Here is a 23,931-nt window from a genome sequence, read left to right on the forward strand (position 1 = left end):
TTTTTTTATTCTGTTTTAAGTAAAACTTAATAACACAAAATATGCTTTACAGTCTGTGGTTCTCTGAGTGCTCTTCAATTCTTCTGTCACCTGAACAGTTGGTCATGGAAGCTGGATTCCAATAAAGCATTTGCTCCCTGTTGCATCTATTATCTGTTTTGTCTTATATCCTTATTCACCTGAGATTACAGTCGAGCCACATCCCTTACATCTTCTTTTTCCCCTCTCAATGTCTGGTGTATTGTGAATCCTGAAAACAATGAGAAGTAAAATATTATTCTTGCATTAGCCATAGGAATCAGCAAATTTCAGATATTTCATTGCTTATTTCAGTCAAAATATCAGTTTGTGCGAAGGGCATCTGTGAAAAAAGGGTTTATTAGTTTTTTTTTCCTTCTTTAAAAGTGAAAAGGTAAAGATGAACAATGTTGCCATTTTCCATTATTTGATTTTCTCATTTGAATTTTAGAAGGGGAAGTTTAACATGAAAAAGGGTGTATTCTGTATTTCGAGAATATACAGATAGGCTGAAATAAGAACGTGTCTGCGTATTGCTCAAGGAGAACATTTGTGCATTTCTGATTTTTTTTAAAGAACTTTGATATTCTATTGGAAACTAATATTTACAAACTGTATTCATTTTAAAGATTGCTCCTACATCTGACAGTGATTTTGGACGGTATAATTGTACAGCCACAAACAGAATAGGAACAAGATATCAGGAGTATACACTCGGTCAAGCTGGTAAGTTAAAAAGTTGTTTCCTTTTCTTTACATATTTTTTCTATATTAACGAATATTAAGTTCAGATAGTGTTGTGGTTTAACCTGGCAGGCAGCTGAATAGCACACAGCCGCTTGCTCACTCCTCCTCAGTGGGATGGGGGAGAGAATAGGAAAAAGAAGAAGGGTAACACCCATGGATTGAGATAAAGATGGTTTAATAAAACAGTTGAGGAAAAAAAAGTAATAATAACAATAATAATAGAATATACAGAATTTACAAAACAAGTGATGCTCAATGCAATTGCTCACCACCTGCTGACCGATGCCCAGCCCGTCCCAAGCAGCGATCGCTCTTCCCCGGCTAACTCCCCCTAAGTATGATGTCATATGGTATGGAATGGCCCTTCGGCCAGTTGGGGTCAGCTGTCCTGGCTGTGCCCACTCGCAGCTTCTTGTGTGCTAGGCAGAGCAGGGGAAGCTGGAAAAGTCATTGGCTGGTGTAAGACCTGCTTAGCAACAACTAAAACATCAGTGTGTTATCAACATTCTTTTCATACTGAATCCAAAACACAGCACTGTGCCAGCTACTAGGAAGAAAATTAACTCTATCCCAGCCAAAACCAGGACAGACACATTTTTCTCTGTTTATTTTATTTCAATGGAATGTTTGCAGATATTTTTAATTCTCTAAAAGTTGAGTTCCAATATAAAGTAAAATAGACCAGTTCTCTCAGAATGTGAATCTTCTTTTGATTTAATTTTAAGGCCTCCTGAAATCTGAAAAAAATGAATTAGTCTAACATTTTTTTCCTTTGCCCTTGTTACATCCTACATTTATAATAGTATATTTTCATTACTTCAGTGGAGAGACATATGGTTTGCAGGCAGTGAAAATAAAGAGTTAGGAAAGTCTTTTTTTCCTCTTTCTCCCTGGTATTTCCTTGATAAACCAAGGATGACAAAAGACTGAAATCCTTCAGCAAATAATTTCTATCTTCATTTGCACTTTTAGTTATTTAAAAGCAGAATTTGACCCAGAGTGCTAGATTGAATTAATTTAAGCACTGAGACATCCTACAACCAATTGTTACAGAATTTCTGAATATTTTTAGGTCTATCTATTGTTGTCTAGGCAAATATAAAAATACGACTGCATGTTTGTTCTTTGGCAGAAATAACTAATAACTGAGAGAAAATGAGAGTTTCTTAGCATTTCTTTCAATTATATTTTCTTCTGTTGCTTTACTGGGGTAGATCAGGAAGCCTTAGTCATTGATACTTCCCATATTAAAGCCTATAATTTTTTTTCATGCATTTCAATGCATGGCTTTGATTCTAAATACTAGTACCGGGGCATAGCATACTTTCACAATGGCTCTGTCAGAGAAAAATTAATACTATTTCTATCTGGGAGATAGTATTAAGCAAAGTACACTGCTAGGATGAATTTTACAAATAATGATAATTTTCCTGAATAGTTTTCTCTTAAAATTTTGCAGGAATGACTTGTTTCATGTTTCGTTCTGTTTTTCTGCTTTGCTGCTTTTCAGCAGAATCAAACTACCCTTTTTTTTAATTAACTGCTACTTTAAAAGTGATCATACTGTCACTATGCCATTATCTTTATTTCTGTTGCTCTCCTTAAGAAATTAGACTTATTGATTATAGAAAAAGATTTATTTCAGAATTTAGATGCAATTTGCAACCATACCATTTTGTATGACAGGAAAACCATACCTGTTCACTTAATTATACCGAGGTACTGAATCATCCTGAATTCCAGACACTTTCATTTATACATTTCAAAACAATTGAAAAACTGCAGCTTATTTAAGGTTTCACACTGAAAGGTGCTGGCCATTACTGGTAAATGCTGAGAAACTTATTGAAAGATCTAATCAGATGTGCTCACCACCTGACTTGTGATGATCAACTCTTAAAATACCACATGGTTGACAGCCTCCTTTTTCATTGCTTAAGCATTTAAATTGCTGTGTGAGTAACATGTAGAATGTGAAAAGAACCACAGTCTCTTTCGTTTCTTCCCACTGCCAGTTAATTACTTCAGGTCACAACCACAATTTTTATTTTAGAAGTCTACTTATACTCTGTTTTTTCTCTATGACAAGCTTAGGCTTTGGCAAGCTAGGTGAGCTTGGCAGATGTACCAATGGCTTTCAGAGCCTGAGGTGAGCACAGATATTCCTGGATTTGCCTAGATCTAGTTTAGTCATAGTTCATGTGAAATATCAGTAATCTGGGAGACGGTATAACTAGCAAAGCATTTTTCCTTTTTGTTGAGATCTCAGTATCATTAGTTCAAATGTTTTTGTGTAGATAAATAGAAAATTGTATGGTCATCAGTAGTCTAGGTCAATATTGTTGGAATAGATAATTTATTATCTTAAAATGGTAAATGTTAAGGTTGTGACACAGAGAGCTAAACTCGATTTTTCAAGTAATTTTTTTCTTCAAATATTCATATGTATTTTGCACAAGCAGCGTACAGCTGGACTGAATCCAGAGCCCCTAAAAAGTAAACCATGATTCACTTCTAAGGCTCGCTTGGCCTTACTCATCCTAGACTCACGTTTCCCATTCTTTCTTCTATTCTGTGATGACAAATGAGTTAAAAGTTCAGATAAATAGTCAGATTCACCTTTATGGTTCAGTCTTTTCACCTAGAAGGATACTTTAATTTTTGATGAAAGCTGAGATTCTGATCTTACCACATCATGCCTGGAACTGCAGCTCAACACAGAGACTTACAGTGGTTAAGCATTAACAGGATCAATTACTGGCAGAAACCATACTAATAGGCAGTGAACATAGTTTACAAATTAGCTACATCATACAACTCTGATGTTAAACTTGTCTTGCCAAGTCATCCCTATTGCATTTTTTGCACAGTATACTATAGAACATCAAAGATTTTACAGCTGTTAGAGGTGGTGACATAAAAGAATACATAAAGAAATAAGAGATGCTATATCTGTTTTCTTTCTACAGAAATATTACAGGGAATTAAAAAGCAAAATTAAAATACATTCTATGATGTCATTAGATATTGGGAATTCCCATGCTACTTTATTTAATTATGTATTTCAAGTATCCTGTATACACAGTGAAGATAGGGAATAATGACATCAAAATCAAAGGCATGGGAAATACAATAATTGAGTTTCACAGAAATTACATCCTGTAACCTGTTTTACAGAACCAAATCATGTTCAAAATATGATAAGGTTGATGAATAACTGAAAAAGACTACACCATCAAATTTAACAGTTTACTAATTTTTCTCCATTCTAAGGATGTACAAAGATCTACTCCCCAGCCCCATCTCTTTTGCTGCCATGGTTCTGATACTACATACGTTCAGCTAGACATAGTTACTTTCAGTCAATATATATGCCAAATATACAGAGACAGGAAAAGCCACAGAATTGCACTAGGAACATATTGGCAGGAGATAGGAGTCAAGAGCTAAGTGGAAGATAAACCTCTGACCCCACTACTTACTCTCACACCATAACTTCCTTTTCTCCATTTACACCAGGGCTGCTAAATTCTCAGAAGGAAAATTATTTTCTTCCATAAAACTATCCAAAAAGTAGCTTGAAAAGAAAATCCCCAGTGATAAATGGTGATAAATTTATTGAACAGGTTGGATAATAATAATAATAATAGACTTGAAAGAGCATTTACATATCAGTGGAGATAAGTATGTACTCATAATTCTGTGTGTACTTCTCTATCAGCTGCAATAAATGTTTTTGGAACCAAACCAATACTACTTAATTTAGGCCAATGTATCACAGAGTTCATTTGTGCTACCCAGCTTTATGCGTTGAGTACAAAATACATGAAGTGCAATTTTACACTGACTATTTGGGGGATCATTTTTTCTTTTCTTTTTAAGGAATTCATACCTGAACACAGTCACATACTGAACAGAGGAATAGACGCTGGCAAGAAGATGAAGCTGACTAAATGTCTGACACTTGTTATTTTTTTAATGACATTTTAATTTAAAGGCTGAACTTTTGGTATTTTATCCCTTGTTTTGACAGCAGTGTTACGGCAACAAATATAGCAGTGGAACTTCTAAGATAGCGTACCCAAATCTGTGCTATCACTGAACATTCTTTAGCTCATAGAAAAGAAATCCCATACTTATTCTACTACATATTCCTTCAACTTCTATCCATAACAGTATATGAAAGAGTAATCACCCACAGCTAAACTCCTCTGAGATTCATTTGGTTGGTTGGTTTTAGAAGGAAAAAGAACAAGAACCACCCACAATTCTGTCCTTCCAAACACAGACTTCAGAGTACACAACTTTGCAAATTATTCTTCACTCCTGCTAAACACTGAGCCGAAAGCCTTGCAATTCTAATACAAAAATCATGGCAATGCTCAAAATCATTTCAGCTGGCCGGGGACAGCTCAAATGCTGGAATGTTTGGCTAGATCAGGACCAGAGGGCTGTTTACCTTGCATGATCAAATTCATACTCATTAGAGAACTACAGAATTAGATTCAGTTCATTATGCTGTTAATGATCTTTGGGGAAAAAGTTACAGATTTGCCTATTCAGAAAGAGATAGTAGGTATTTTATTCTATCTTAATGGACTTGATAGTATTTGTTTCTGATTTTGACTAAGAATGTGTCTCCTGTTATATTTTCTTCAGGTGATTCACTCTTTTCTTAAGAACTGATACAGTTCAACTCTGAAAACTGCATAAAAGTTACCTACATGTGTGGGTCGTTTGGATTGTGGGATGCATATTTAAAATAGTATTGTGGATGTATTTCACACTTGAATGAGTTTTAAACATAATGCATTGTGCTAGTTATACAAAATATTTTACTGGATTTTCACAAGAGCTTCATTTTTTGCTTATTACCAAGTGGAATCATATCTTCATTTGGCAGAAATCATACTTGAATCTGCAGTAGAGAACATAAGGTTCTTCCTGAAGGATGTCTTCTTCCCTATGCCATGTTTATTATAGTTAATCATATGCAGACATAAACACACAAGGAAAAGAGATCTCCTTAACCTTTTGAAAGTCAAGAATAGAGTGGATATATAACTAATACATTTTTGTTTCATACCATTGACCAAATAATTATTTTGATCCAAACTGAAGTAACATTGAATTGCCTTATAAAAAAAGCATACAAAAACTAACATAAAAACAGTCTGACTGAAATTAAATATTCATTCAACCTTAAACATTTTTTCTTTTGTTTCATTTTTAACTCATTTAACAACAGAAAAGGAATGAAAGCGTCTACGAACTTTGTAATATTGTAGGTATCCACAGCAGCTTTTAGCTTGCAATTACATCCGAAGAGCATTCATCTTCGGTACTGCAGAGCTATATTCATCTTCCCAAGTGATTGGTATCCACATCACTTATACAGTGCCATGCTGCTTTACTTTGGCTATCCTGGATTGCTTTGCTGGCATTCTTATGTCGTATTTTTCCCACCCCTCTCAGAGCAGTCATTTGAGCTAGGGAGAGAAAGAATCTATACACAGAATGGTGCTTAAGGCACTGTTGCTAGCAGGGAAAGAAAAAAAAATACTGCTCTCAGCTGTAATGAGAATCTAGAAGAGGAGGGTCAAGCTGTTTCTAATCATCATCCTCCTCTGATTTTGGGATCAACGCTTACTTAGCAAGCAACTTATATAAGTAATAATTTTTCCATATGATCACAGAAAACATTTTGTATGGTTTTTTTAACGTTTTCTTTTTTTCTAAAAAAAACCCCAACTTTTTCATCAATTTAGAAAAAGATTTAAAAGAAAAGTCTGTGTTCCCTTGGGTGCATAGCATACTGGTTACGTTTGGTCACATTCTGTCTGACCATGAATCTTGAATTCCTGTCTGCAGAGTAATAAATCTTCACTAAGAAGGGTGAAAATTGCCTGCAACATCCCATATCCCAGTGAAATGAGTGTTTCCTGGAGTAAGAAAGGATTTGACGGTTTGAATCCCTCAAGGTGAGATTTGCATTCTATGCAAATCTCTAGTGTCATGGGTTCATACAGCTGTGTCTTTAAATAAAATATATTAAAATTGTTTGTCCACGTAAATAAATCTATGCTGGTTTTAACCCAATAAGCACCAGGCATTGGAAGTTTCAGGAGACCTGTATTCAGAAATGCTAACTATATGAATTCACAGAGGTATGATATTAGCACTCAACTCTGACAACTCTTAAAGAATTTTTCTGGAAAAATTTAAGTTCCTGATTATTAAAAGGTTATACAAATCAGTCCCTTTAGAGCAACTTTGGCAGGTGTCCTTTTTCTGAGAATTCATGGCTGAATATGTCCTTAAACCCATTCTTTAATATTTTATAGAAATTTTTGACTCATTTTCATTTAAGTACCACTGCTGGGTGAAGCTCAGATTGATTCTTTTTATTACCAACTGTCTGACAGCCCTTGAATAAAGACTATATTTTATGTAAATGGTTCAGTACCCACTAACCAAATGATAGGCTTTGGCTCAAACTCTTGCATGTCCTTATAAAAATATCTTCCATACCATGGAGACAAAAGCAATGTCAAATCTGTAACCAGGTATGCAAATAATTGCCAGATGTATCAGAAGAGGAATTTTGAATGGTGTTTCAAATCCCTGGTCTTCTGTCCACAGAACTGAAATTCTTCCTAGTATTTTCAATACATTTTTTTATAATTAGAGCACTTTAAAATGTACAACAATTAGAATTAGTCTTTTGTCTTCTATGTGTTAGTTCTGTCATACATTGTAAAAGTAACATGCTTCTGTTTTTAAAGGGGTACTGACCGCAATGTTAATTTTTTACTTTTGTTTCATATCTAGCATCTCAACACTGTCTATAGACACCTGTTTTATTTTCCTAGTTCTTTTCTACTTTGAAAGATATGCACTTGCTTTTGATTTCAGAGAAAATGTTTCTTTCAACCTATTCTGCAAATTATTTCTTAAACTGAAAAGAGAATAGAAACCTTCCATAATATTCCTTGCTAGTAGCTTGGAATTCAGTCTTTCAAAAAAGAAAAAAAAGGATTCATGTTTTCAGCTGTATTTCAGAGTTTCATAAAAGTGGCCAGATTACTTCTACAGTTTTTTGTTATAATCTCATTTAGAAGAATTCAGACTCTGAATGATGTATTCAGCCATAGCTGTTCCTCTTGTTAAATTTGATTTAAATTTTGCTATTCTCTTTTACATAATTACACAGTAAAAACCCTAATCTCTTATATTTGCCTATGATGAAATTAGCTATTAAAAAGATCATATTATAAAAGAAAGGCAGAAATGGAAAATGTTTTTGCATAACTTTAGCATACCAGAAAATAAATGTGGTTTTCTTACTGCTCTGTATTAGAAAGCTAATGTTGTTTATCTAACACAAACATTATTACATCATATTCAATTTTTTTTTTTCTCCCTTCAAGATACTAAGGAGAGTTCGTGGGGTGGATAATCAACTGTTTAGGTCTGACTAGTTGCTGCTCATTATTAAATTGACATTTGTACTGTTTCAGATGTGCCATCAAATCCTTATGGAGTACGAGTTTTAGAGTTGTCACAAACCTCTGCCAAAGTTTCGTTCAATAAGCCAGATTCACATGGAGGTGTGCCCATTCATCATTACCAAGTGGATGTAAAGGAGGTAGCTTCAGAAACCTGGAAAATAGTTCGCTCCCATGGAGTTCAAAGTAAGTATACAAAAAATAAATGGAAATATAGAATATAGAGGGGAAAGAATGCAAGTCTATGTTAACTGATTCTTTGTTTTTCCATTTGTCTTAGTCCAGTAGCTGTATCTTCACTTAATATTAAAAAAGTCAGAGCTTTTCACACCAATTAGAAATCCTACTGTAATCTTAATAGTCAACCATTACTTTTTAGTTTTAAAAAAGTTTGATGAACAAATTTACAATGATTTTGCATTTTTCACTGTCCCGTCGAGTAGGCATGAAGAATATTTTTGAAGCTATAAATTTCAAAGGGAGTAGAAAACACAGAGGAGTTAGTTTGAGAATGTGCATTACACATGCGGTTAACTTAAAAATTTTAAGTAAACTATGATGTGATATTTAATCTGGGGCATTAATTACTGATTTTGAGCTACTTAGTAACCTTTGTACGTACCTGTTAAGTTTCATGATATCTGCTTCAAAACCATATCTATATAGTATTGTTCAACAAACATTAAATGAGTATATTATATCTATTATCTATTATATTAGCGGGGATGCTACAAATAAGGCCATTTGCTTGCAACATCTATGCCTTCTTTGCACTTCTCTAAAGGCAGAAAAGAGTATAAGCCTTCCCAAACAGACAAGAGTTCATGCTAAGATGGGGTATTTATACAGAACAGTGTTAACAAAGTGCATTCAACAGATCAGTAATCCCTTGCATTCACATTTACCCTTTGATATTTTTAACAGGTAGTGCAAGTTAAAGCAGCCCCAACAGCCTTCTGATTTACACAGCAGGAAGTGAATGTTTTTGCAGATATCAGCACAGTGATGGGAGAAAAAAAATGTAGCAAATAATCTAACGTGTTATCTCTTTCCCCTGTAATCCACACGGAAAAATTATGCACTAAGTGGAGCATGTTCCAAATTACATAGTTATTTCAAAGAAGCGTAATGAGCATGTAATTAACATATATTCAACGAAACATATAATGACTTCTTGTTTTTCTTAACCAAACACAGTAATTGCATGTATAAATGTAATACTGTAAATCACGGTAGCATTCATTTTAGTCCAGTATTGCTTGTATTTCTTTCAGTGTTAGAAGATGTAAAGAAGACAATGTGTTTCCTCTAGTTGCAAGGTGTGCACATTAATGGACATTAGTATACCTCTTCCCTTCTTCTCATGTTGTGTTTCAGACAAAGTTTGAGACCTTTTTTCTCAGAGCTACTTCCTTCAATGAATTGGCAATACATTTCTCTGGTGAGAACTACAATATACCAGATACTAAAACCTGAAGTGACCAGTCTATGTAGCAGGGTGCAATGTACTCAAGTGAGAACAAACCCAGTGACTACAGAATGCAGTCACACAGATGCTTAATTTAAATGTAAAGCCAGAACAACAACAAAAAAAAGGCCTCAGTGTTAACTTTGAGAACAGTGTATTTACCTTACTCCCCATAAAACTTTATTTCCTATTATTTCTGTTAATGTGAAGTTTATTAAAAGGTTAAATGATTACATTAAGAATGATATATAACTTGGCAGAATCTTTTTTTTTATTAGAGTTGTCTGGAGCTGTCTTCTTCAAAAGTTCACGCTTTGATTTTGAAACATTCTTTCAGCATTACATGTTTTTAAGTTGTATTCAGCTCATTTTGGAGATTTCTGTATAACATGAATTGATCTTCTTGGAATTATTTTAGTACAATATCTGTTTGAATTGTATGGTAATTTATTCTAAAAAGAGAGTAAATTGGCAGGTTCTTATGAAGACAATAACACTGTGAAATAGATTGTGAGTATTTAGGATCTCTGCTGCCATCCCTACTAACACTGAATATACAGCTTCTTTGAGAAAAAGGCTGTATTAATTCCTACATGCTGTCATGTTATTTCCCCACATCTTCCTTTCTCCCTTGGGAGTTTTTGGGGGATTTACCTTCTTTAAAATATGTATTTTCCTCTTCATTTCATTGAACCCCAACTGTAACACTGAGAGATTTTGTTGAGAAAACAAAATTGGTCACACTGGTTTTGCACATCATAAAGGTACTTCTTCATTGCATGTATTATCAAAGACCACTCCAAGTGATGACCAAAACTAGTAAATCTGAAAACAACCTGAAAAGTCATCTTGGTCTACAAATAGATAGACTTAGTAAATAGATAAATATTGGGAAGGTAAACTTTACTGAGAGGACAGTGGACAATATTAAAAATTAATTCTAGGTCCATAATTAATTCATGCTGTTTTCTGAAATCTCTATTTGTATATCCCTGCATAGAAAGTTTGAGATTGTATATCCTATATTTCTCTGAATCTATCTCTGAACTACTTTAGAAATCAAAAACTACTTCAGAATTTCAAATATTTGCAAAGCAGGAGACATCTTGGTTTTGTAGATCTTGTTGGTGCTACGCTATGTAATTTGATAGAGAACTCAAAAGGGACCTGGTTGCATTTATCATAAGTTCTTGCAGATGATCTATAATGATTTAAAAACTTGTTCTATTTCTGAGGTACTACAGGGCCAAACCAGAAAAAACAGATGTGTTACTAAAACACAGACTGAACAGCCCAGAACAGAAAAAGTCTTCCCAAACCATTTGTGTTCTTGTTTTAAATTAAAATACCACTAAATATAACTAGAATATTTCTGAAAAATTCAGCCTTTCCTTGATTCTTGAGCATTCAGAGAGTTTCCTGTTTAAACCTCTCTCTGTTTATGTTTTAGCCTACTTACAGTGTCATGGTAGGATAACATTGGGATATCCTCTTCTAAATCCCTTATTTTCAGTTCCTGAAAGAATTTTTAAAGAAGCTTTTCTTATTGTGAAATCTTTTCTTTACTTTCTTTATACTTTTTGAGACACTTAGGATACTTTTAAGTCTTTTGAATGATAAAAAAAAAAATTACATGTTTTTAAGACAGGTTCTCATTGTACTTAGGTAACTAAGGACCACGTTCCTACCATACCTCAACATCTTCTCAGCTGAGTGAGAAGGATGTTTAGACTATGTGCAGTCAGTATTCTGTATTATGATTTGTAGTTGGGTCATCATAATTTCCACACTCAGTCAATACTCCTTAATGGAGACAAAACCACTTTTTTCATCTATTCACATTTTAGGGATGGGTTTAGGGCTAAGATTCAGCTATAAATGCTGTTTACACAGGGACGGTTAACTGCTTGCACGTATCAAGTAATGATGCATACATAATGCATGAGTCAATTATTTCTCAGCAGCCAGTGATAAACTGTGCTGAAATTTTACATGATGTCTTTTTATCAGACTGATTTAACTCAGGAGTGATAAAACAGCACTGCAGTCCTTTCTTGCTACAGTGTAGGTAATGTGTAAATTGCAAGACCATCTTTTAATAGAAAGAGGCAGAAAAACCTACACGCAGGAGAATGGTGTGTCTGGAAGAGTGTTAGCCTTCCAGTACAGGCTGAACTGGGTCTTCTGGCCCTGCTCTACTGTGACCAGAAAGGATAGTGTAGTTGTCTTCATACAGTCACAGAGAACAGACATAAGCTCATAAAAAGAATGAAGACTCTATTTTTAAATTAGACTAACATCAGGGAAATGTGCCCACAGAATTAGTTTATAACTAAAGTGTTAATAAATGATTAATAGATGTTTCAAAAAGTTGTTGAAAGTAATTGCTACTAACACTAACAAGTAATTTTCTTGCAATTATGACCCAATAACTATTTATAAAATCTTCTGCAAGTAGGATTATAATTGTCTGGTTTTATTTATATGAAAAATACAATACATGCTTACCAAAGTTGTTAGGCATTCTTATGTAATCAATCATGCAGTAAATACAAATAAGTTTAATGAAAAAAAATTAAGCAGTATGAAATGGATTCTGTGCAAAACTATTCAAACAGCCTGCAATTCTTTTCATCTAGAAAGAACACTGCCAGTTTCTCCAAAGAATCCCTCAAAAGGTGGCTTTTGTCTCAAACTGTACTAGTTTAAGCTGTTTTCAGATCAAATTAAGGAGAAAATTCCAGAGTCTTGGAGCTGTAGGCAAGAATATCTGTTTCACTAATCCTTCCCCTTTGTCTTTTATAATGAAGAAAATTTCATTTGAAAGTCTGTGCTGATTGCAGCTATTGAAGAGGAGCACAGAAAGTGAAGCAATCATTCTGATACACCATCTTCAGGCTATTTAGGGATTTAAAAGTCATAACACTATCATAGTTCACCAAGAGATCAGTGAGCAAATGGTAGACAGGTTTTTCTGCACTTGTTAAGTGCTCTTCTGAATATGAAAATTGTTTTCTTGCAGGCTAGCTGCAAATCTCTGTATAGCTTCACTTTATAGTCATGGTGCAGTGGGGCTCCCTGTGGGCTGGAGACCCGAGGGGAGGCGAGTGGGCAGGGACAGTCAGGGCTTAACAGTGCCCAGACATTTATGACCCTGCCAATAGCTCAAAGCCCACTAATCTTCAAGTAACAGAAGTGCAGATAATATTGTCAAGGTTCTTTCTCCAAAAGGAGTTTGCATCCTTTCAGCCAGGCAGTGGGTAAACCCCTGAGTGTGGGCTATTGCCCATCCATCATCAAGAAGGGGATCACAAGGAGTGAAGAGCATTTGTCATGCTTTCCTCTGTAGACACAAAGAAAACAGTGAGAAGGTGTAGGATACCTGTGCTGGGAAAAATTGTCTTACCACAATCTTCTGTGTAATTTTATTTTTTAAAAAAAGGACACTCCATGATCAGTCTCTGAGTAATCAGCAAAGACTTCATGAGAAAAGAACTGCATTATTTTTCCCTCTCAAGCAGTACTAAGCTTTCCAAGGAAGAAACAGGATGGACTCAGAGACTATGAGAATTGGTTCTTCAGATCCCTTCAGTCCTTCAGAAAGCACTACTGGTATAACTCTAACAGAGAAGCTATCAAGGGCTTGTTTTGTCTTAACAGCATCATGAACACTAGTAGTTCTGGTCCACAGGCAGCAAGTAATGTATTCGTAATGAAAGGTAATTCGTTTAAAAAAATTCGTAAGCTTAGCTTATGCACAAATCTAAAACACTGTGGAGATGGACCTTGGGAAAAAAATACGCTCTCTGGTAACTTTTTGATGTCTTCAACAGGATTACAACAAACTTTACTCCACAAACAGTCTAACTCAGTGTAAGACGGGTATGGCTGCTAAAACTCAAGCAATTATTCCTTCCTTCTTCACATGTGCAGATAGATAGATAGGCAGAGAAACATGTCAATGGATCTTTCTTTTCAAAGCATTAAATATTTATGTAAGAATGAAATACCAAGGAAAACCAGTCTCTACATTTCTAGTGCCACTCAGTTTGCTGGTGGTAGAACAACCTGAAAAATACAGTAAAACCCCAGTCCCATATTAAGGTTACTGTGGAAATTCACCTGTGGGATATGTGGGTGGTTGTCACTGTCAATTTAGAGAAGAGATATACGCATTTGGGGATTTATGTACCCAATAGCTTTTCTCTTCCCATTCTCTCTCTTGCTTCCCCTGAACTGCAATATTATTGCTCCTCTATCTGTTTCTATCATGAAAGGGAAAAAATACACTCTTCTATTAAGAGGTACTCACAATGTTCTTCTTCTGTCCTTTCATTAGATCAAGATCCTTGTGATATGATATTCATCTCATACATGTAGCATGTTTAATATTTGTGATTGTTCTTGGTTTGGGAAATTCTTAGATTTAAGATTCAATTTCTTTTTTTAAAATCTATTTTCAGCTATAGATTTTTAAGATTTTTTAGGAAAGGTTTGGTAGAATTTTAAATTCTTGTATTTTTTAAATTTTAAAATTAAATTATTACTATTTTAAATAAAGCCTCAAAAATGGGTAAAGGCAAATCTACTCATTTCTTCAGTTCTAGCAACAATTGAAAAAGGTTCTAGGTTTTCTGAGTTTTTAAGGAAGCTGCTAAAGTAGTAATGCCTAGCTAATTTATAATTTCTTGTATCAGTAACAAATTGTAACATCAAATTACTTTGGAGAAGTGGACATAGCAGGGCTTACAGATGGTAAAGGTGCAGCATCTTTAAACTTACGCCTTGCAAAACATTTTAAATCATTCATGTTTTTCCTTAAATATGTAAACTTAATAAATTAATGGTAAAAGAAAATACAAAATCTGTTTTGAATAAATTTGCAATTTTTATGTAAGGTTTTGGGTTTTTTTCTTAAAGCATTTTCCCACTGGTATGTTAATATAAAATTAAGTGTAGTCATGTTAGAGACTGGTGAATCTGAGGATGTTAATCTGAAGCAATGCCGTAAAAATAACATACTCAAATAATGACTCTTCTGACATTTTTTTTAATGCACTAAGTTCAGGTAGCTACTCAATGTTACAGCCTTACATTCTTCTACACTTTGGATCTTAAAAACCAAAACTGTCTTGTGTTGTATATTTTTCTGAAAAAAACCCCAAACAACAAAGCAAAATGTCTGGACTTTACTAGTGCCTCTAGGCCTTGTTTTTTCAGTAGGTATTCCATGTTCTATTGAGTTTCAGGTCTTTTAACCAGGTTATTCCTGGTCTTGTAGTTCAGCATTTGTAGGATATCAACATAAAATATTTTCCACAATGGACAAATTATGTAAGCTAAAGTTATATATACATTTCCAAAAACATGAGGTAGAAGAAAAATGTAGAAAATTAACATGTTACAAAAGCTGCTGCTTTGAATCTGTTTATGTGTTTTGAGTTTTAATGGCCAAGGATGTTTTCTCTTTTGACATTTGACATTCTTCTTTGGATGGCAGAAAAGAGAAGCTTTATGAAATAATGTGCCAAATTTAATAGGATTCAATAATAAATGTATTACTCATAAATACATTTCATGCAGTAATGTCAAAACAAACCAGAGATGCTTTCCTGATGCTAATACTTTTTTATTGACTATTTTATTGAAGGAGACAATAATTTTCAAAGTCTTGTGGTAGCATAATCAGGCTATGTACAAAAAGCAGTTAAATATTTCTTTAAATATGTGTTTTTACAACTTTCCATTATAATTCAAAATGAAAGGATGAAAAATATTACAACCTAAGAAATGTTGAAATCTTTCTTCTTTGTACAAGAAAAGGAAATCTGTTGACTGGTGGACTACTACTGGTATTGTTACATATCTGAAAAATAAGCATAACTTATAGAAAAAATCAAAGGCATTTTTCTTAGGAAAAAATACTAAGAAAATTTGTACAGCATCTTATGCAATAAATTGAAGACCTCAATAAATTTAATAGTTTGGTTTTCGCTATTAAGGAGTTCTCAAACTTCAAGTACTACTGCTAGTATTTGCATTGATTCTTGACAAATTGGAGATCAAATCTGAAATACGTAATTCTTTGTAATTTCACATTCAAATCTCAGCAGGTTCAGTTTGGGTTTTTCATCAAAGTACATTAAATTTCATATAGTTCATGAAATCATGGAATAATTTAGAGCGAAAGGGACTTTGTGATTATCGGCTCCAAACAGCCTAAGTTGCAGCAGAGACAGCTTCAAAGTTTTGTTAGGGTGCTCAGGGCTTTGTCCTGAGTGTTGACTCACTCTACAAATGGAAATTCTGTATTTTGCAGCTTCTTTGTGAAATTAGGGGGTTTTTTAAACAAGGTCCTCTCTGTATTTTTTTTTTTTCACATGCATTTAACTTTTTTTTAGGCATATTATAGTAGAGAAAGGATTTTCTGTTAACCAAGATACGTTTTTAAACTGCTGTTCTGTGTGTTATGCCTGGTACTAATGCTTCTTTTACTACATGTGTCCTTAAAGTTAGAGAAAGTTAAGTGCATGCCGGTGTTGATGTGGTAATTAAAAATTGATGCCGTCTATCTCTGTGTTACGTTTTTTACTTTTGAATTGGCTATACAAGTGAGAAAGCACGCATGCATGTAGGCAAATCTGATTATAATCCTTCTAGTAGAAAAACAATTAAGCAAATTTAAAATAAGGTCATTCCGTTTTTTCTTTTACTTTTTATAGTATATGGTGATTTTTTGTGTTTGTACCGTTCAGGTTTTCAGGTAAAACTACTAAACTTCATTTTCTGTCTTTAAGCAAGACTTTTTGATAGACCTGACATCACATGAACAGATATTCTATCAGCAGGCTTTAGAAGTTTATAGTGCATGGTTTTCCACCAAGATTTCAGAAACATCTATGTAAAAATATATTCTGTCATATGTTAAAATATAGCAATTACTGTATCTTGTTATTGTCAAGGAGAGGAAATCTAATAGATAGATCAGTTAGAATTCTCCTGTACTACATCTTAGGTTGTAGGTTTTGTACTTCCTGCTTCTTTTGTACTGAAGCATGAAAGTATGCACCCCACTGATTACTAAAACACATTCCTACTGTAAGTGTTTCACCATTAAGACTTTCGAATGCTTTCCTGAGAGATATGAACCCCAAATAATTCAATCCTTAATGAGTTTAATGATTAAGATAGTATATCCGCATGTTTTGTAGATCAGACAGATATAAATTGCAAATATTTTGGTAGGATAAGTCAGCATTCAAAATTATTTTAATAGTTGAAAATCTTCAAGGCAGAATTCATTAATGTTTAGTGCAAGCTGCTAAAGCAGAAAGAAAAACACATTCATTAGCCTGTTCCAGTGGGAAAACACATTTGTAGTAAGTATTTGAGACATTGAATTCCTTGGCATATATGTCAGATTTGGCTCCCTAAGACATGAATTGTCATCACATTCAGTTCTAAAATGATACTTGCTATTTCTGAGGAGTGTTTCTACATTTCTGGAATATCATGTATATACTCCAGAAATTTTGAAGTAACTGAAGTCTGAGATTTTTGTACATGTTAAACGATGCCATAAGTAATTCAGAAAACATTTCTGGGTTGTGAATTCAGCTTTAGAATCTGGTTCTCCATTTAACAGACTGTTAAGCAGGCAGTTTAATATCTGTGAAAACATGGATTAAAAAAAATGTAAAACCAAACCCCCAAAATTTGTTGTCACTTTATACCCAAATAGTACCACAGCAATTGATGCACAATACGGAGAATCTTAAAAGGTCACATTGATTGTCACATTGTCAAATTGACTTAAATTAGTGGTTTAATTTAAGAAATTGTCTGTTGTCAATAGGCAATAATTGTTAATATTGTAAAAAAAATTTCATAGATCATTCCTGATATTAATTAATATACTTTTGATACTATTGCTAAGCCTAAACCTATGGAATTTATTTTTCAAAAGGAGATGGATATTTAGCTTGATTCAAAATTGGTTTGCTCAACTTAAACCAGCTTTGAAATTATAAGAATGTGGGAGCTGCAGATATATATGTTATTAAGCTATAATGATGTAAGATGCAATACAAATAACACAAATAAAAAGTCCTTAATTTTAATAAATCTAAATTCTTGGGATAAAATGGCATGATACAATTTGCAAAATGTCATGCAATTAAAAAAAACAAAAAAAGTGAAAGAATGAATGTGATTCACAACCAATATAGATTACTATTAAATGGTAATAAAAATGTCCACTTTTTATCCAGATTAATTTATGTGTATAGCTGCATGTAAGAAAAGTTATTCAGCCCTCTAATTCTGTCTCTATACTATTCTTGGCCTCCATCCAGCTTAATCTTTGCTGTAAAAGTCTCATGCGGATGGAAAGGTTGGATTGTAAATGAATGTCTTAAAGTAAATTACATGGATGGATTAGAGTGACTGGAAAGTGAGAAGTGGAAAGGAAAAGCTAGGTTTAAATATTTCAGGTTTTTATACAGACCTGAATCATCAGGAGAATGAAATGTACTTTTCACATTCAAAGGTGAATGAAATGTCATGAGAAGAGAAGAAAACCCAGACAATTTACTTCACAGCATGAGTTCATAACTAAAAGCAACTGAGTGTTATGCAGCTGTAACCACTGCCAATACCTGAGGTTACTCTTATCTTCAATAGCTTGTAATTCTGTGTTTGCAATGGCATTTAGTCAAACAGTCAAAGCTCATTGCAAAATGTGATTTATGTTCAAGTGGTTGGGTTTTTTTTAAGACACAGACTTGAAAGTCTGTAAGAACAAATGCAAGATACTTTGATTGCAAGAACTATGTAGCAAATATTTTAATAAGCAATTAAATGGAGAATCAGTTATTACAAATATATTTCACCTGGTCTTTCTCTGTTGTGATAACTCTTGGCTACTCCCTATTTTTTAAAAACACTTTTCAGGTTTTTATGATGGCACACTCTCAAGTAAAATTGCAGCAAACATGCTGATCTGATGTAAAGGTCATCCTGATCTGTCTCATCAGAGTAAATCTTGTTAAGTAGAGAGTGATGCAATGCAATATTGGATATGAATGATAAATGAGATGCATGGTGTAGTTGCAAATTTCACCTTTCAAGTCTCTATTGTATTAATTTGCATTTACTTTACATTGCCAGTCTGCTTACAAAAGGTAAAGTACGTTTATGGAATATTTATGTGTATAAACTTCTTTGTAATAGAAAAGTGTTCCTGGAGGATAGAGTATTATTTAAGTATTTTCAAGGTCGTCGAATGACAGAGTAGTTATGAATGGAGTTTTCCTTCTGCCAGATACAACGACGAGCAATAGAGAAATAGCATGGCCCTATCTGTATTACATTTCATGGTATTAAATGAATCTCCTTTTTATCAAGTTTTTTTCTCTCTACGCTTTTTCCATTGGCAAGGAATAAAGTATAGTATGCAGGAGTAGGATGGGGATGAGGAAGAAAAAGTTATGAATGAAAATTATCTTTGCATGTAAGAAGCAAAATAGCTGTTGTTGAAATCATCATTCATGTTAACTTTGAAGTCTTTGCTTATTCACAGTGGTCAATGTCATAAAAGACATTTGAGATCACATTTTAGTCTCTTTGCCTGTCACTGTGAGGATGGCCTCTGATGATAGCGGTCAACAGGAGCTGGTTTATTCTTACCTCACATGGTGATGTTTTTGCCATCTGGTAACAGAGCAAGTAGCGTCTCTATCTCACACTTCTCATGCTCCAGAGTTGAAAATTGCATGGGTTAGAGGAATGAAAGGCAGAACTCCTGTGTCATAACCTGCTTCCTAGGTAGCTCTTAAGACTGCAGCAACATACCTTGATCATGGGACAGTTAATATTAATGAGAGCTTCCAGTTCAAAAAATCTGGACATTGAAAATATAGCATTCAAGAGAAGCTCACGGAAGACTACTTCTGTTGGCATTCAGGCTAAGTGGCTTGTTTGAAACATAAAATTGAGCAAGTAAAGTAAGTAGTTCAGAAAAAAGAAAATCATGCATTCAATTTCTAATAATGGATTCAGTGGTGTGTCACAATACATAGAGTTTTCTGTACACAGGTAAACCCAAGAAAAGACATGTAGATTATATATATGTTGTTCTGTTTATTACTATTAATATGCAGAATTATAATAAAATTGAAAAGTGTTGGAATTTTAAATAGCAGTCTTAACTGAGATGCAGGATTTGCTAACATATATTAATTGGTGTATAAAAAAATCTTTACTTCTCTGAGGAGAGAATTAGAAATTTTCATTCCATTGTGCTCTGCAGATATTCCTTTACCTTAGCATTAAGAATTCTTGAATTCTTGACATCTGTCTTGGAGCTTTGTAAGAATACAGGTATATGTGTAGTAATGAGTAAAGAGTAATTAATTTTTTTAGGTATTTTGGATCCATCTGGTTAAGAAAGGCCATCTCTTATTTGTATCTCTGACACAGTGCAGTTTTGTAAGACCATAAGAAAACTAGCAAATTGCATGAAACATAAGACAACTATTCTGTTGTATTCTAGTGAATTACATGAATGTCTTAAATCTGTTGCAGTCTGAAAGGAACAGGAAGATCACTGTAGCTTTGCAGAACTTTGCTGGCAGTAGAAAGAAAGTGCAGGTGTTAAAAGTAAAGTGCTGTCATTATTTTCTTAGACTTGGAAGGCATTTTCTGTGAGGTTTTATTACTTTTTTGTGATAAGAAGAGAAGATATTTGGACCAGTAACCCGTTTTTAGTTTAGGGTAAGTTGTTCTTTTAGATCTGAGTGATACCCTGCTCTATTAAAAGCAGTCACCAGGCGCTTACCCAGTCTTACCAGCTTCAAATGGCAGTTGTATCGCACTGAAAGAAACTTGCCTGCTCAGCCTATTGAAAAAAGATCTGAGCTCCCTCTGTGAAGTCAGTCAAGCAGGGACCAGCTCCAACTAAAGCTGTGCACCCGGGGTACAGTTCTGTCCTCAGATTGGCAAGCCCCATTTTCCAGTGACTATGGTGATGCAGAAATGTGGAGTCAGTGTTGATTCAAACGGGAGGCCTCACAGACCCACCAAATGTCAATGCATTGCAAGAATGTCTGCAAGAATTGCAAGGTCTCCCATACTTGCCTTTCTCAAACAGTGATATAGCCCTCAAAACTATGTGGATTTGCTACACCATTAGCCAGCGTGTACACATTTAGTCTAACATATTCCAGGTAAACCACAGAAACTACTGTGGACTTCATGCTTGGAAAATACAAAGTTTGCTGTGAAGTCAAGTGAGGCCTACCTCACCTCTTTCTCAAGATCACTCAGTAATGAAGAACTCTCAGATGAAGTTTTGAATGTAGGAAACCCTTTTCAGCTCCAGTTGTGTTGCAAATCTCAAATGGGATATTAGCTCACAACAGGATCTCCATTACAGGAACAGCAGAAAAATGGGCAAGAAAAAATGAAATGGAAGTAATTCTTTCTGCTGTAAAAAGGAGTGTAAAAGATTCTAGATTCTGGCATATATGAGGTAGACTGGGATAGGATACAGTTTAATTTATACAATTGAAGAATGAGAGGAAGTGGTGTAACTGTAGCAGGCATAGAAGAAAGGAAGGTATGCACTCATAGTAAATCCCAGCCTTCCCCCTCAAAATGTGCTCCCTCCTTCAATAATCCAGGGTAGATTCCAGGCCTTGACATAAAACAGGGAATACATAGTGGCATTAGCTAGAATCTAACAACCAGCATGTTCTTTGTAGTCTCATAATAAATTATATCCCTGTTCCCCTTAGAAGTCTCTGCTTTATTTTCTGGGTCATTGTTGTGGTTTAAACCCAGATGGCATCTAAGCCCCACACAGCCACCCCCTCCCTGCCCCCCATGCAAGCCAAGTGAAGCAAAGCAAGGAATTCATTCACTACTTCCCACTGGCACACAGGTGTTCAGCCATCTCCAGGAAAGCAGGGCTCCATCATGCATGATGGTGAATGGGGGAGACAAATACCATCACTCCAAATGTCCCCCCCTTCCTTCTTCCCCCCTCCACCCCCAGCTTTATAGTGGTGAGCATGACGTCATATGGTATGGGATATCCCTTTGGTCAGTTGGAGTCAGCTGTTCCAGCTGTGTCCCCTCCCAGCTTCTTGTCCATCCCCAGCCCATTCATTGGTGGTGCGGCGTGAGAAGCAGAGAAGACCTTAACTCTGTGTAGTCACTGCTGAGCAGTAGTTAAAACTTCCCTGTATTATCAACGCTGTTTCCAGCACAAATCCAAAACGTAGACCCATAGCAGCTACTGTGAAAAAAAATTAACTCTATCCCAGTGAGCATTTTTAGCCTTGATGGGTATGCAAAAAGAGAAAAAAAGGGTATAAAGGAAGCAACGTGGATGATTTTAATAAGAGCCTTATTAAGTTACTCCTTTACTACGTAATGTACTATAGTATATTTGCTCAATAAAGTATTGCTTACTTGGAAGACTTAATTCTATTGTCTTTATGTGTTCATATTGCCAGTGGAAGTTCAGGTGTATTCAGTGGCCTAGAAGTATTTGTTATAGGAGAATTTAAAAATTAATGTCTACAGAAAATAATTTTGATTTATGGAAAGGTTTAACTTCATCAGATTTTATATTTAGCAGTGTAATTTGTACTATTAAAATTGCAGCAATTGTAGTCACATAAATATTTAACAATGAACCCTCATGCTGCTGTACTAAGAACATTAGTCATATGTAGAAAGCATTTTGAACAATATCTTCTTTTTGCATGATTGGGGGAATATCGGGTAGCAGTCCAAATCCCCATTGATTTTGCTGTATTGTTTTATTGTTTCATAAAGTTTTAAGTGTAGCCCTTTTCAAGTTGCTGGCTGTTTCTTCAAGCAGTAGGCTTTAAAATCCTTTTATTAAGAACTTCACAATAGTTTTATAGCAGAGGAGAAAATGGGGTTCCAAGAACCAAGGTAATATTCCCCTTTAATGTATAGAATCATAGAAGGATTGGTTGTAAGGTACATCTGGAGTATATCTGGTCCAAACTCCTGCTTGAAGCAGGACTGGTGCTAACCCTGGATCAAGTCAGGCATGGCTTTATCTAACTCAGTCTTAACCCCCAAGGATGGAGATTTCTCACCCTCTTATATTGGTGTAACCTGTTTCAGTGCTAAATTTTTTTCCCAGTGTGTAACTTATTCTAATATCTGGTCTAAATATGCCAAGCTGCAGCTTGTGACTGTTGCCCCTGTTATGCTATTTACCACTGTTGAGAAGTCTCATGCTGTTGTTTCGGTCTCCACTGTGACTGCTCAATCACCCCTTGGCATTCTCTTCGTCAGACTAAATAAGCCTTGGCATCTATATATTGTTCATGTGCTCTAGTCTCCACTGCTTGGACCCTATCTGGTTTCTTTTTGTTCCTGGGCACACAATCCCAGGTTTGGCCCTACCAGCTCTTACTAGAATGGGACAATAAACTTCCCTCAATCTGCTGGCTCCAAATATAGCCTAAGTAGGCAGTCTGCCACACTGGTGGCAGCGAGCTATGCAGCCTTGTCCGGATGTGTTGGCCTGCTGCATGCGTCTGGTCCTATGCGAGCCTTTCAGCCTGACCAGACCCCTTCACCCTTGCCCCAAAGACCTACAGCTATCTTTGATCTAATCAAGGGTGCTATTGGGCATGTTCCTGGTGCCTGCATGGGTGAACATCAGTGAATAGGATTAGCCAGATCAGACTCTGCAGTTTCTGCTTCTGCAGCTATTTTTCCTTCAGTTGAATTAGAGAACTGGGATTTGGGCTTGTGTGTTTTAAACTGCAAGAATGTGACCAGTCTGAGCAAAAATTCACCAGTCTTCAGGTGACTAATTTCCATAATTTTGATTGACTTAAGTTAATGCTTCTAAATTTTAGGATAACAAAAGATTATCCATTAATGAAAGTAGTTTGATTTTTCATCGAAAAAACTTCAATACTGCAGAACACCCACAATTCTATGCACAGAAAAATTTGAAAAAAAAATATTTCATAAAAGCTGGTTCTAAAATAATTATTTATTTAATAAACAGAGTGAAGGGCTAATGAGTACTTGGAGGAGTTTTTCCAACTTTTAAGGGTTAGGTTGTTCAAAGAACATTTGTTTTTGAAATGCATTTAATTGTGTTGTTTTAAAGCTCAATATGTGTTTCCATTT

The 23,931-nt window shown here is 34.9% G+C and overlaps 1 protein-coding gene across 1 annotated transcript in view; it reads left to right on the forward strand.

Annotated features, from left to right (window-relative positions):
• Window positions 1–23,931, forward strand: part of NCAM2 (neural cell adhesion molecule 2) — a 140,823-nt gene that overhangs the window by 66,662 nt on the left and 50,230 nt on the right. Inside the window, exon 11 of the mRNA XM_035896416.1 lies at window positions 8,286–8,459. Within this exon, the coding sequence (XP_035752309.1) occupies window positions 8,286–8,459 (174 nt within the window). The remainder of the gene's footprint in view (window positions 1–8,285; window positions 8,460–23,931) is intronic.

Source organism: Egretta garzetta, unplaced genomic scaffold, assembly GCF_000687185.1.
Source record: "Egretta garzetta isolate BGI_Z169 unplaced genomic scaffold, ASM68718v1 scaffold45, whole genome shotgun sequence".
In the NCBI taxonomy this organism is placed as follows: domain Eukaryota; kingdom Metazoa; phylum Chordata; class Aves; order Pelecaniformes; family Ardeidae; genus Egretta; species Egretta garzetta.